Here is a 15,557-nt window from a genome sequence, read left to right on the forward strand (position 1 = left end):
CCCCCCCCCCCCGGTTAGGCAGATTCTAGCATGGGGAAGGCGAGTGAGGAAGAGACTGGGGTGTTACGGCTTTTAGAGCGGCCAACGCCGTCATTCGCCCTCGGGACTCGGTGGTGATGGCAGTCGTGGGGGGTAGGCTAGTCTGAGCTTTTCACGCTGAGAAAGGCTGTATTATGGCCACCGGGGGTGGGAATTGAACGGTCCTAAGGAAGTCCTTTAATCACCCCTCCCCCCGTAAATCGACATCATGCATATTGATGTTATATTTCGCTGGAGCCATTTCGTATATAGGTAAAACCTCTTTTAGCAGCATGGACGACTTCCCACGTTACAGACAACGTAGCAGGGGCCTGCTTTGCAAGATGCATCGGAATCCTGTAATATAAGGCAACTTGGCTGCCCCCGCGCCAAATCCATCTCCTATCCTGGCCAAGCGTCACTTTAGAAGGGAAGAGGTATCTCTTTAAGCGGCTGTCGCACCTTCACAGTTCACAGAGGGGGCAATTTTCCACCATTGCAGTTCTGTCTTGCACAAGCAGACATTCCAGGAAAGATTTATAACTCACATCTTCTTACAAAACGCTCAAGCTAGCATCTTATGGTTCCCTCTCCTCCTGGTTTTACCTCAGAATAATCCTGTGGTGTAGGTTAGGCTGGTGAAAAAATAGTGATTGGACCAAAATCACTCAGCAAAATTTATTCCCCAATTCCAGATCGTAAAACTGAATGTTTCAATTGTGACTACAGCCAATACTACTAAGATTAAACATTCTATAAAATTAGAAAGAAAACTGCCATAGCTGCTTTGTACCTTGCTTCAGGAGCCATTGCGTGCTATTTTGTACACAAAGCATGCATTTGTGAAGGGCCACCTTCATTAATGAAGAAAGGACACCAGGGCAGAGACATTTGGTAAAACAAGTGTCAGAACAACCAAAGAGTATCCATATATTTGTGAAGTAGGATCATGGTGCTACTTACATACAAAAAAATAATAAATCCCTATGCATCCTTTCTATCTGGGTGGAAATAACTAGACTGCAAAGAGCCTTGTGGCAGTTCAAAGATGTTCAGGTTAATTGTTGACAAGGGAATTAATAAATTATGGTATTGTTGCTGAATCAGTGGGCTGTGATCTTAAAATGGTCATAGCAGCTCTATAGTTTCTACTACCACATATTGAGAGCATCTTCATGCACTGCTGCTGTAGCATGCGTATTCCCATACAACATGATGTTTGGCAGTTGAAACCAAGAGGATGGGGTTTGTCACATAGGTCTTTTAATACGAAAAAGCTCCAAAATGTTTGCACCCACACTTTGGAACTCTCTGCTTATTGAAATCAGGCAGGTACCTTCAACTGTGATTTCTCAGTGCATTTTTGATTAGACAAGCCTAGCCAGCAATACAGGATGTTGAGGTGTTTTGTTTTTAGCTTATTGCTTCTCTTTTATTTTTAAATGTTTTACTGGTACTTTTATTGTTTTTGTAAACCACAGATTTTTCACAAGCAGTATAAAATTTTATGAAATAAAGGCGTAAAAAACTAGAGTGTATTACTAGAGTGGCATTACTAGAGTGTATTGAGTTATAAGCAAATAATTAAGTGAAGTTTGCATGTATTATGAATAGGTGTGTTTGTCAATTTGAACTTACTCTATAGTTTTTTACTGTAGATCATGGCAGAGGAAAGTTGACATAACTTAAATATGACATGAGATTTCCCATTATGAACCTTCCTTGACCCTAGTACCGGCCTTATCACAAACATTCTGAAGGCATTCTGGAAATGTATTTAGTTCCCTACACCTTGTAAGGGTCCACACGTGAAAAAAAGTTGGGAGAAGTGCAGAGAGAAGAAATACTATGGTGCATCTGTACCAGTGCAATAAAATATACCTCCTGTATTGGCCTCTACAGCAGGTGCTGTATCTCTCTAACCATTTGATTTTATTCCCAAAGGCACATTCCATTGGCATCCCTCTGTCTCAAGAACACTTATTTCATATAATAAAACAAGCTTTCTTTATTCATTTGGTCTAAGAACTTTTTGTGGGCATAATGTTAAGGGTAAAACACATATTCATAAATGGAGGCATGTTATAACTCCAGCAAAAGATCCCAAACTTCTTTGATAGTGTATGTATGGATACACAAGTGCTGGACAGGCATGAGTTCATACAAATACCTTTAAGAGTATTAACACCTTTTTATATCCATATGTGTCAAACAGCAGAATTTTGCTCCCCAAGTTTTTCTCCCCATGCCGAAAAGCTGCCTAGGGTTGTCATGAAGGACATACATAGCCCTAAGCATATGAACATCAGCCTTGCTGGATCAGATCAGACTTACTGTTTTTTTGTTATTGTAGTGGCCAACTAGGAGCCTATGGGAAGCCCACAAATGGCATAAGTGCACTGCTGATTCGTAGCAACCGGCACAGTGGTATCTCAGTTTACAAACTTAATCCATTCCGGAAGTCTGTTCCTAAACCGAAACCATTCTTAAACCGAGGCGTGCTTTCCCTAATGAGGCCTCCCACCACCGGTGCCCTTCCACCATTCGGGTTCCATTCTTAGACAGAGGTAAAGTTCGCAAACCGGGAAACTACTACTGGTTTTGTTGAGTTTGTAAACCGAATAGTTCGTAAACATAAACCGAGGTACCACCGTATTCAGAAGCAAATGGCTGTCTGCTATTGGAGGTAATACAAACATTGTGGCTAGTAGCCATTGAGACCTTCCCCGTGAGTTGTCTAATCTCCTTTTTAAAGCTTTCCAAGTTGCTGGGCATCAATCTTCTGTAACAAATGGCATTTTACTTGCATGCTGTGTGAAGTAGTGCCAACTTTTGTCTATCTTCAGGTCCACCATTCAACTTAATTGGATGACCCTGAGTTTTATAAATATTGCAAGCCTCCCTAAGTTACTCAGCTTTGCAATGTAAACTAAGCTACTACACACTATATGGGATTTGTATAAATATATTAGGGTAGCCGATGGGGTAGCATTCAGCTTCCATAGGGGCAGAGTCCATTGGCCATGCTGGCTGTGGCTGATGGGAATTCAGTCCAATTAACAAACCACATTAACCCTACTCAACAAGTTTGTGCTGCAACTGTTTGCTGTTAGGAGCTGTGGTGCTAAGTCCAAGGAGGAAAGGTCTTATTACAGCAACCCAAGGGGCCCAGTTCTCTAAATACCAGAACCTTACCAGAGATGTCCAAATGAGAACAAAGCATTTGCAAAGTTGTACTCGATACAAAAAAGAAAGAAAGAAAATCCGCAGGATATGAAATTTTAAAAAGCTCAAAAGACAGAATGGCAATGAAATGTCTACAGGACAGGTTCAGGAATCCAACTTTATTATGCTAGTCTGACCAGAACCTGAATAAAAAGATAGATGGAAGATCGTCCTCTCTCAAGCAATTTGGATGCTACATAAGCCTGCCTTAATCAAATCCACATTGAAGACCAAAGTCAAGAATGAACCCATGAGTGAAAAGGGAAAGCCCTTCGTCTGGCTTGAGACAAGTGAGAGGTAGGTATTCTGTTAGGAACCCTTACATTCCAAGCACCCCCCAAAATAGATACATACAAAACAAACACGCATCACACAAATTGTTTTTCCGAAGACTGCATTTTTGAATATCATAATATATATGTTCATTTCAGTTTCATTTTATAGATATAAATTCAGATCATTTTTCAACCTGCCTTTAAAGTTCTGGAGGTTTACACTTAAATTAAGGTAGCTTGTTCAGCATCAATTGTAACAGCAGATGACATTGAATTAAAAAAAACAGCCAGGAGGGGTAAAACATTTTACTTAAAATATTTGACACCAGTGATCTCAAGGCAAGATCAAGAACCTCAGCATTTAAGATTTTATATATGTGTTTTATAGATGGGCCCTAAGCCAGGCCAAACACATCATTTTGATGTTGGCTTTTTCGCTGAATCATTTTAATAGTGGTCCCAGTAGGGAGGACTTTGTTACCTTTCTAGTTAATATACTAACTAATATACCACCTGGAGGCAAGGGAGAACAAATTGTAGCTTCAAAAATGAGACTTGGTAACTGTAAGGCCATGTTCACATGATCATACCTCAGCTTTATAAGCTAGAATATGAGCAAATCTTTTTGCCCAAGCATGCAGCCCCTTTGTGCAAGCCACAACTAAACCAGGAAGTCTCTGATTAGCCATAGTTATCCATCAAACAAGCCAATCTCAAACACTGTTCGTGATCCTGGCTTATTCTGAAACTGTAACCACCATTTCTCAGTTCAGATATAAAGGGAAACCCCAGTTAGAGTCTCCCTGCTTTAATCACAGCTTACGTGAAAGGGTTATGTGCTCAGGCAAAATATCTTGGTACAATAAGCTGGGATATGAACCAAGCCACTGATATAGCTGGATCAGGCAAATGAAAGAATGTCTGCTTTTGGACATCACAAGGCCAGGGTGGGGTGGGTATGAAAACAAGAGACAGAATAGAGATGTTAAAACCTCTACCCAGGTCCTAGAAAAGGAGCAAAAGGATGAGAATAATAATATTCCCAAATATGGGAATAAACTTCAATCAGATCCAACCCAAGTTAGCCAAATTACTTTTTTTAATAGATTGCATATGTAGATGTTCACCACCACACTTCAAAATACACTCCTGTAAGAGCAAATCTTCATGTCAGATTTCACATGCTGCTGAGAAAATGAACTCCCCTCTCAGCACTTTAAAACATGAAGGTTTCTGTATCCAAATTTCCACTTGTACATTGACAGCTTTAAGAAAAAACAAAGGACACAGAGGGTGTTGCCATTTTTTTTCTTTTTTAGCAGCAATGAAATACCACTAACCCCTTTTGTACATAACCAAATTCAAGTCACAACCAGTGGTGACTGCACCACAAAGTCACCAGGTACAAAACTGCTAGTTTTAAATAACTTGAAATTTCCCCCCAGAACATCCCTTTTTTATAAACAAACATTTTGCTATTTTTGTACATAGGCTAGCAGGCTTGTTTCAATATGAAAATGCTAAATCATTTACAGATTTAATCAGTTATGTAGTGCTACAATAAGTGTCCGATATTCTACATATGAACAATCTTGATAAATGGAAATGATGAAGTGTTAAGTAAGGCTATCCAATTACCTTTATGTACATTAAAAGAACAGATACCCAGCAGGAGAAAGGGTAAGGGGAAAAGATTGGGCAAATACTCATAGTCCCACAGGTGTAAAAATTAAATTGGCCTTCTAGCTTGTGTACTGTAAATGAGACCTTTCCAACAGTCCTGCAGCCAATGCCTTTTTTTCTTCATAGAAAGGAAGCTGTCTTCATGACATTACCTCTTGATTTCTGATTTCCACAGCGTGTCATTTGAAGCTCAAGTGTCAGGTTCTTCCTATCTTCATAAAACCTTTCCAGTATTAGGTTGCATGATCAAGTCCCACTTCCTGGGTTGGCTTTTCTTTTTTAAATGTTCAATCTACCAATTCATATAGAGTGAGCTGTAGATAACATGAACCAGTTCTGGAACCACTATTGGGAGGAACACAAGCTCTTCACTACAATCACACAGTAGGAGGAAAAGTAGTGATAATTCAATTCATTCCTGGGGCTGGACCACCAAAATTGAATGAACTTGGCACAACTGGAGCATTGAATTTGTATCCACCATGCTTTTCAATCATTTTGGATTCTGAAAGGGAGAGAAAAATATAATTATCTGAAAGTCACAATCCATGTCTTGTCACAGCTGTATCAAGCTCTTGATGTGCACATTCATGCAATGAAGGGCTTCCGTTTTTTAAATAAGAAATTATATTTTCAAATATCTTCAGAGACAAACTCAATTTCAAGCAGAATACTAGGACATGAAATATCAGAGTTCAAATTCCCAAAAATGGGGGGTGGGGGGAATGTGTATGCCACCTTGAGTTCCTTGGAAGAAAGGAGTTATAAAAGCAATAATAAATACATAATCCAAGCTTTATTTTTTAACTACTGCATTACAGGAGGTTGGACTAGATGACCCTCAGCAGGGTTCCTTCCAACTCTACAATTCTGAATGTACAAGGTGTTGCAAAATCTGAATGATGAACGTTAACTTTGTTAATCCTATGCAAAGACCCACTTGTATCAGGGGCAAGAAAGAGAAACAGGGCATGCAAACTTGAAACATATACCAGCTGCCAAAAGGAAAAGAAAGAGAATTCTAACATTTTTACAAAAAACCAAAAACACTTGGAAGACAGGCAGGTCCACAGCCATGCCCTTTCTCCATCTGAATTGCTAGAAAACACATACACATGCGTATGTGACTTCCAAGAAAAATCAACGGTCAATTAGGTGGCATCAAGCCCAGAAATTTCCGTTTCAAGAATTGGTACTTCAATAAGCTGCAAGATCAACGCAAAGCTTGTCCCCTACAAGCAGGTCCTCTTTTTTCTTAGAACAGGGTGAGACAGAGAACTTTTAGGTCCCTTAATAAAATGCTAATACTATAGCAAGCACTTAATAGTAACGGATTATATCAAACATAGTGAAAATATGCATACCATGGGCTGCTCTTCGCTGATCTGCTAAAGTTGCTACATCCTGTAACTGTTTTCTTTGTTCTTCATTAAGACCACGTGTCAATGCTTGGTACCAAACAGGGTTACGATTCTGAATTGCTACAGAACAAAGAAACATGTAGACATTTAACAGACAGACTAAAGATAGGCTAAGAGTTCAGCAAGGTAATAATTTCTTTGCTCTGCAAAGCTTCTCACTCCGCCACTACCCAGGCTTCTCTCAAGTCCAAATATTTCCCTCTAAACCAATTATTGGCCTAGTTCTTTCCAAAATACTCCACATTCCACTAAAATGGAAGTACAGTGGTACCTCGGTTTAAGAGCAGCTGTGTTTATGAACTATTCGGTTTAAGAACTCCACAAAACCAGAAGTAGTGTCCCGGTTTGCGAACTTTATCTCGGTCTAAGAACAGAATCTGAACAGTGGAAGGGCACTGGCGGCAGGAGGCCTCATTAGGGAAAGCGCGCCTCGGTTTAAGAATGGTTTCGGTTTAAGAACGGACTTCCGGAACGGATTAAGTTCGTAAACCGAGGTACCACTGTATTGTTATTAGAATTACATGGCAAATTAACATTCTGAAAGGAAGAAAGGAGCAGATGGAATCTCAATAATTGTATTAGCCCAACATACAGATAAAAGTATACTATTAAAACAAATTACAATGGAGTTAACTGAAATACCTGTTAAGGAAAAGGGTCAACAGTTTTTGTAACACATACAAAACCCAGTTTGGATCTATATTATTTCACTGATACCACCCATTATGTAAGCCCATGGAGACTTGAAAATGCAACAAAAAGGTAAATTCCCTTACAACTCTACAACGTGTGATGTCTATGATTTTTAGTGCCTAAAGTAGATTATGTAAGACTCATTGTAGCCAGACCATCAGTTCAGTTAGAGCACATAACAGAGAACACAATGACATGCTTTTAAAGGTCATGAACTCTTTTAATGGTCAGGAACAATTTTTAAACATTAGTTTAATTCCTACACATAATGAGAAATGTATCTAGGTGTTACAAAAGTTTAAGATATTTGCAGTCATTTTGATTCAAATTTAAATATTAGTTTCACCCTTTTATTTATTTTAATACAATTATTTTAATATCTATATACCACAATTTCTAAGTGGGGTACAACAGGGGCATAGCATATATCATAAAATCAGTTAAAAGGAGCCATATGATCACAAAGCTCACTTAAAATGCCTGCTAAAATAAAAGAAAGTCTCCACCAAGCACCACAAGTTCAACATAGAGCGGAATGTCTGATCCCAGCTAATTGGGAGTTCCATAGATTGGGCCCACAACACTGAACACACAGCTCCTGATGGAAACTGGCCATGCAACTGAGTCATAAGAGACCACTAACAGTGACTCCTGCAAACACCTCAATAATTGGGAAGGGATATAGGACAGGGGTTGCCAACCTTTTCGGATTAGTGGGTACATTTTGAATTTTGAGAGGATGTTGGGGACACCAGTCACAAAATGGCCTCCATGAGGAGTACGACATAACAAAAAAGCAGAATGTTAACCATCCTCGACAACCTTAGGTTGCTTCACTGAGGTAACCGAACCACACTGAGGTACAGACACATTCAAGGATGTGCCACAACATGAAAAGGAAGATTTCTTCACTCACAGACCAAAAAAAACCTGCCCACTTTCAAACTTAACCCATATCATACTTGGCGTGTGGTGGAATACCTCAGCTGCAGTTTTAAATCATATTCCTCCCTAAACTCTAATTGCACGCCTAATTGCTACCCCATTTCCCAATTCCAATGGGAGTCCCCTCCCACGCAAAAAAGAGAATACCAGTTTGCTATGCAAGATAAACAGCAGTTGGACTTACTCTGAAAAATTGCTTTAAATATCTGATATTCATCAACAGGATTATCTTCATCATCAATAATGGTTGAATATCCCTCCAAAGCAGTCTCTTCAGCATCATCTTCTTCCCAATCTTCATCATCACCATCTTCTCCAGCCTGCTTTGCCAGAATCTCTAAATATTCCTGTCCATCTTCATCAATATCATCTTCATCACTCCCAAGTTCCTCTGTAAGAAGATATGGCTCAAGGATAAAAAACAGCAATGTACTTTTCTCCATTAATTTATGTAATATTTGTACTTCATAACAATTCCACAGTTTTAACCTAGGGCTAGACTCTAGGATTCTGTTTTGCTTTTATCTGGGAAAATTCAATGCATTTACAATGCCTTAGATGAAAACTTTCTCAGTTTGCACTATACAGCTTGAAATGAGAAATAAAAGCCCAGCACAGAGACATAAAAGAAAAAAATACAAAAATTGGACAAAGTGAAGAGCAATGAAGCAACAGTGAGGTCTGATTAGGTTTGCTTTTCAAAAAGCAAACTGAAAAGTAAAGATACTTGGCACGAGAAACTAAGCTACTTGGTCTGATATTAAAAGTGTTCATAATACAAGGATAAAGCAGAGGAAACACTAAATGAGTGACCATAGCAAATATAGTGTGTAACATAGGAAACAAAACACTAGGTGAAAAAGAAGGAAATGACAGGCCAAGATACAAACATCTGAATCCTATTTGGAAGAGAACGAATAAAGCAAGGAGGTAAAAGCAAGAACAGGAAAATCGAAAGACGGACGTACCAGGATTGAAAGTTCATTGAGAAGCTGTCACCAGAACATGATAAATATTGGTGAACTGCTACCAGAGGGGTCAATGCTTTACCTGCTTCCTCGTCATCTTCTGCTTCATCATCATCATCACTATCGTTTTCATGCTCAGCATGGCAAGCATATGCTCTTTTCAAGCCATTAAATAAAAGGATGAAAGCTGGCAGGATTTGGCCCGAAACCTGATTTAAAACCTGTGGTATTTGTTCCAGATCAATAAGTGCACACAAGCCTAGGACACACATTTTTCTGTCATGAAGCCTGAAATGCAAGAGGAAATTCCATATTACATTATTTTTCAGCTTTAGGAAAAAGAAGGCAAGTAGCATACAACCCAATGGAGACCTTAATTTAGAGAAGTACAAGAGCAAATAGGTCTTAAATGTACAATAAAGCTTCTTTTCACTTATCCCCAATAGATGTAGCCCTGCAGAAGCCATATGAAAAGGTGGATGAGACATGCACTGAGTGGACACAATTTCTTGCCTGTGCATAAAAAGGTTCAGAGCACTGTGCATCAGCAATGTGATCCCCAAGACACAAACTTACCCCAAGAAACAGTCCACATCATTAAGCCACTGTGTAATGAAGTGATTTGTAACGGGCTCCACATTATTAGGGAAGCGTAGATTTTCCAAAGTATTCAGAAGTAGAAGGGGATTGTAATACAGAGCAGCTATGGCAACCTGGAGGCACATCGTTCGCAGTTCGCTTGTTTTAACTTCTCTGGTCAACCGCTCTAAAGCAGCTTCCACAAATAAAGGTATACACTGCAAAACATTTATAGTGACAACATTCAGTAATAACCCCTGATTTTTATATTTATTAATAACCCCAACCAGATGCATCTTTTAACTCAGGGCGGCCCAACTTTTCATACTAAGTGGGCCACCAGAGTACTTTGATGCAGAACTCATGGGCCGCACACTGTCTTGACACCGGGGGTGGGGAGCAAGCCCAAAATTTGACACCTCCCAGCCCTTGTGTTACCTTCCCAAAGCTGGCTAAGCGAGGCACCAGGCTTTGGGAAGGGGATGCAAGGCTTTGGCAGGATCCAAGAGCCCCCCACCTCCTCCTCAAAGCTGGGAAAGCCCAAACTAGGTTTTGGGAAGGAGGTGGGGGGACCCTAGAACCCTGTTAGAGACCTCAGGCCTCCTTCCCAAAGCCCAGCACATCACTTTTGATTAAAAATGAAAAGGGTAGGTGACTGTGTCTCCTCTAGAGTTGCAGCTATCATATATTTTTGACAGTCAAAAGTCCATTCCACTTACCTGATCAATGCCACGACCTTTACACTGTAGAATAATCACCTCTAACAGTTTTGCTGCATGGCATTCTGCATCTTCTCCTGCCACACCTGTAAGGACCTAAGAAATACAATTATACCCCATCAGTTTCAGTACTGGATATTTAGTAGCATTTATTCTTTATATTTTCAAAGGAACAAAATTGTTAAGGAAACTCTGTCATTCTACCTCCCATCTGCACAGGCAGGCTGCACTGTGTGTACCAGAACCATATAAAAAAAAGATTAATTGCGTAAAAAGTTACTAGCTGAAATCCCAATACTACTGTTCCATTTGCAGAATGGCTTTGATCCAGTGCTGATATCTGCTAATGTAAGTGGAGGGGATTTTCACTGATTCCTCCTTCCTGCTGCTGCTGCCTTCTATAACTTCCAAAAAAAATCCGTTCCAGAGGATTGGGGGACCCTCCAGACCACTGTGGAGGGTGGTGGTGGGGGACCGCAGGGGGAAACTGGTCAAGACTGTTTCCTCTTCTCTGTTATGGTGGGTGCCTCTGCAAGATCAAAAGCTGTTCTACAAGTAGAACAGCAGTGTTGGATTTCACCTAGGGAATATTATTTTACATCCACAAAACTGAATTCCTGGTTACGTTAGCCAGTAAAGGATCTGAATGTGACTGACCGTTTTTATACATTCAACTGTAACTTAGGTAAACATTTGTCGGTAATTATCATATCACATAACTTAATGACATGTGAGTGTTTCTGCCCCTCTCACCAACATAATTTGCTGTTTATTTCAGTGGAAATAGAAAATGTTCTGCCAACTGAAATGAGCACAAAGCTACACAATACGCAAGCCTAATCCTGCACTGGTGATCCAGGTGAAGAAACAGGCTTGTATATACAGATTCTTCTTCCAGAGTTCAGACAGACATAGCATTTTGTGCCCGACTGTGGAAGGGGAAGGAAAAACTGAATCATCTAGCACCCAGGAATGTTGCCCCATTCTGGAGATTCTTCTACACAGAAGCAAGCAGCTGTTTGCATGTTAATGTGTAACAATATGCCTTAGTGTGAAAATACATTATTAGTACGTACCAGTAAAACTGACACTACCAATCACCAAGTTAAATGAAAGCCAGTATATATGTAAGAGCTCATTTTTGATGTTTGCATTAAAATTGGGAGCCTCTGTTTTAAAATAGTGTATATATAGATATGTAGGGCACAATTCAAGGAACCTCCTTTGCATGCATATAAGTGCATACATTTCAATCTTTCTTCTCGACTGAAGTTCCCCGAAACTTGGCAGCAGGTTGGGGACAGACACCTGCCCCATCTTAGCAAGGAATCACAGGTATTAGACCTAACCGCTCTAATAATCTGTTTAGCAGAGCGAAGTTCAGAAGGCACTGGGATTTCTGTAGTCAGCCACAGCATGAATAATTTTCCAGTTCAGCTCAGCTGCAAAATCACTGTGAGGTCATGTACAAAAACAGCTGTAATGGAAACTGGTGTGTTCATGTTTAATCCAACTAAAATCATCCACCACTTTTTAATAACCTGACTTTGAAGGCAAGGTTATGATAAAAAACCAACCACAATACTGCACAGTAGTAAGCCAAAGACTGAATACAAAGAGATATGTTTAAATTACACTTAGTATGAGTCCAGCCCACATTCAATCTCCATGTTTGAGAGTTTGGAGGCTGGTGAGTGGCAAGCTTGTCTTTCGACATCACTGCACCAGTACTATGATCTCAAGTTGCTCTTTGGCCACAATGCTGTATGTGAGCAACACAGTCTAAATGCAAAACACAATTGGACTGTATTACTAGGCACAGATTAGAAACTATGCACACACATGACTGTAGCCATTTTAATCCACTTCAGGGGAAGAGTAATACAACTGTATGACTGGTTACTGCATGGTTACGCGCATGGGAGCTTTCAGAAGAGGTTATGGACTAATACAGGATTAGGAAACGTGTGGCACTTCATATGGTGCTCAGCTACTACTCCCATCATATCTGATCATTGGCTATGATGGCTGGAGCTGATGGGAGTTGTCCAACAATACCTGGAAGGCTACAGGTTCCCCACCCCTGGTCTACTGACTCTCTGTATAGTTGGATCCACCACGTATTTTTTAAGCAAAATGGACATGCAATTCCATAGGTCCCAATAATTTAGCTTATCTAGGTCTGTGTAGAGTTGCTGGACCTTGCAGTCTCTTGAATGTGAATTTGGATTAGCTGCTGGAAAGGCACAAGTCTTTCTTTCCTAGATCTATACTGCATAATGGATATCTACAGGATTTATTTATTCAACAAAATTTATCTACTGCTTATGTGTAATAAAACATCTAAGTAGTTTACAAAAGTAAACAAAACATTAAAATTCCAAACACACCCTAGTGAAAGACAGGTATTAAAAAACTTTCAAAAGAAAGGTGTCTGGGTAGGTTTGTCTAAACAATGATTTAAATAGGCACTGAAAAGAACAGAGCAAAGGCACTTGCCTTATGTCAATGGGCAAGAAGCTCCAAATGAAATGAATGATTTCTCACATAAATGAGAAATAAATGGAATAAATGGAATAAATATTTTTTGGCACCTGTAGCAGTGCCGGTTCTGCAGATCAAAACACTCCAATGGTATAAATTTAGCTACAGTGATAGGAGGATTAGTGAGTTGCTTACCTTTTTGCACATACTGTAGATCATTTCTAGGTATTTTGTATCAGACAGGAGTGTATCGGTATCAACAGTTACATAATTATGCAACAGTGGCATCATATCTGCAGTAAAAAGATTAATCAACAGTTGTTATTTATGTGTTCTCCTGGTCAATATGAAAAGCTGCAAGGTACAAAAAGGTATCAATATCGTTCAGTTCTGCAGTGGCCTGCCTATGCTATGCAGGAAGTTCACCTGTAAAGTAGTCAAAGCCGTCCTGCTGGAATACTTCAAAGACCAGAGGCAAAAGCTGCCACATCTGTGCTGAGACCTGCTGACAAGTCAGACTGTGAGCCAAGGAGAAGATTTCCTCATAGAATTCTGGAACAGGAAAAGAAGATGTCATGAACCTTGGCTTGATCCAATCAGTGCACCACATGCAAAGTAATAGCTGAAGGGTGGGGAGACCTCTTACCCAGAACATGCTGTTGTAACACTGTTCCTATTACTTGCAAACAGATACCTTCCAACTGCTGGGTAATCTGAAAGGAATGGTTTAAAGGAAACATGGTCAATGTCATAAATTGCTTGTTTTAAGTATTGGAGGACGAATTTGGGTCTTCAGAAGTAGAGTACAGGAAAACAATTAATTAGATGGGATTATAAATTATGAGGGTGGGTGGACAAGGTTTCTAATAGGACCTTATCTTTGCTGCTTTTGTCTAATTTGGCTAGTAAACCATAGGATCGATATAGAATGCTGTAACTTTCCCTGAACCTTAGATTAGGATAAGTTTTAAATATTGGAAATGGTCCTAACTGGTAGCAGCTTCTTGAGGAGCCTTAAATATGAGTACAGACAGGAATAGTTAGAGCAATTTGAGTGAAATCACAACCTTGGAGACAGAGAGAAATTTGGAAGGAAGGAGAGCTGAAATTGTGAACTGTCCTAATGGGAAGCCTCTTCCAGAGATTTAAATATGCCAAAAGTAAGAAAAAAGAATGGGTAACAGTCTGGGAAACGGTTTTTATTTAGGGGCCAGCGGTTGTAAATAAATTGGGACATCAGCAGACATGGATTAAATGCTTGCAAAAAGCAACAATAAGGATAATTTAAAAAGGGGAAATAGTCTGTAAGCATAGATGTGTAATGTATAAAGCGGTCTGAATGTTTCAAATATCTGTGCAATATATCACAAGTTTAATTGTTTAGTAGTTGGAAAATTGCGTAAAGGGACCTGGAATGTAAGATGATTTGGTTTATTTAAAGAACCAGAAGAGGGGGTTGAAGGAAGTCCGGGGATTTTTTGGGGGGGAGGAGTAAAAATGTGTTCTTTTTGGTTATTTTTTAATGTTAATGAGAAATGTGCGGGGTAATCTAGTATTGATACAATGTGGCATATACTGGATTTTTGTAATTGAGAATTAATAAAAATTATTTAACGAAAAAAGGGTAAGTTTTAAATAAATCACACAACTACAAATTACTTGGGTGGGTGGCCTGTTTCAAAAAGCTTAGAGTAATCAGAGGCAAAGCACATTTACAAAGGTGGTCACTGTCATTATTTGAAGTGTTTAACACTAGGACTGTTTTATAAGCATCAGAACAAAAAGAGTTAAGTTCTGATCAAATATATGTCTTTAATAGATGTTTGAGTACTAAAGGGTTAAGCATATCGCCTTCTTATCTCTGTCACAGAGAAGGTTGTTCAACAAAGTTCTCATCCATTTCACTGAACACACCTGCTAGGTTCATGTGTCCTAAAACACACACGACGACTCTGAAGCCACTGGTCTCAAATACAAGGCATGCAGAGAAATCAGATATTGCAGTCTCACCACCTATCTATTGTTTATTTATATATCTGAAACATTTTGAACCTGCTCTTCAGCCAAAAGAGGTTCCCAGAGCAGCTTACAAAGATCAGACTTGCAATCTAAAAAGTCACAACACAATAGGAAAAGGTACCGGGAGGGAGGAAGGATTCTAGTCAACATGGCTGTGTGCCATTTCATACTCATGCAGCACAATGGAGAGCCTGGGAGATTCATGTGTTTGCCTCCCTTTACAACTGAATACTTTTCTGCTTAATTAATTTGTTACAAGCATTTTAATTATTTCTGGCTTTCTACTATTTGTTTGTTTTACCCACTGCTTTTTATATATCTAGCTTTCTGGTTTATTTTCACAGCTTTGTTTTTATGTTGATATGAACTGCCTGGAGCTTTTCTTTGGAGTTGGAACAGCATGATAGAAATTCTGCAAAGTCAGTCTTTAAATCGGCTCTTAATTGTACTCCTGTCTTGTTCATACCTGCTGTGTCATCTGGCACGGCTGAATAACTTTGGAGCTGCAAGCTAGCCAGGAACCCCTTT

At 39.5% G+C, this 15,557-nt stretch overlaps 1 protein-coding gene and 1 non-coding gene across 2 annotated transcripts in view; both read right to left on the reverse strand.

Annotated features, from left to right (window-relative positions):
* Positions 1-3,620: 3,620 nt before the first annotated feature.
* IPO7 (importin 7) overlaps positions 3,621-15,557 on the reverse strand; it is a 39,827-nt gene continuing 27,890 nt past the window's right edge. Inside the window, exons 17-25 of the mRNA XM_053391477.1 lie at positions 13,657-13,723; positions 13,437-13,562; positions 13,206-13,303; positions 10,527-10,622; positions 9,805-10,025; positions 9,311-9,516; positions 8,445-8,651; positions 6,566-6,682; positions 3,621-5,706 (exon numbers count right to left, since the gene is read on the reverse strand). Coding sequence (XP_053247452.1) covers positions 5,609-5,706; positions 6,566-6,682; positions 8,445-8,651; positions 9,311-9,516; positions 9,805-10,025; positions 10,527-10,622; positions 13,206-13,303; positions 13,437-13,562; positions 13,657-13,723 — 1,236 coding nt within the window. The 3' untranslated portion in view covers positions 3,621-5,608. The remainder of the gene's footprint in view (positions 5,707-6,565; positions 6,683-8,444; positions 8,652-9,310; positions 9,517-9,804; positions 10,026-10,526; positions 10,623-13,205; positions 13,304-13,436; positions 13,563-13,656; positions 13,724-15,557) is intronic.
* LOC128403298 (small nucleolar RNA SNORA23) lies at positions 12,193-12,374 on the reverse strand. The gene has a single exon (XR_008327925.1). It is a non-coding gene; the product is annotated as a small nucleolar RNA SNORA23 (small nucleolar RNA).

The sequence above is a fragment of the Podarcis raffonei genome, chromosome 1 (genome assembly GCF_027172205.1).
Source record: "Podarcis raffonei isolate rPodRaf1 chromosome 1, rPodRaf1.pri, whole genome shotgun sequence".
NCBI classification, from domain to species: domain Eukaryota; kingdom Metazoa; phylum Chordata; class Lepidosauria; order Squamata; family Lacertidae; genus Podarcis; species Podarcis raffonei.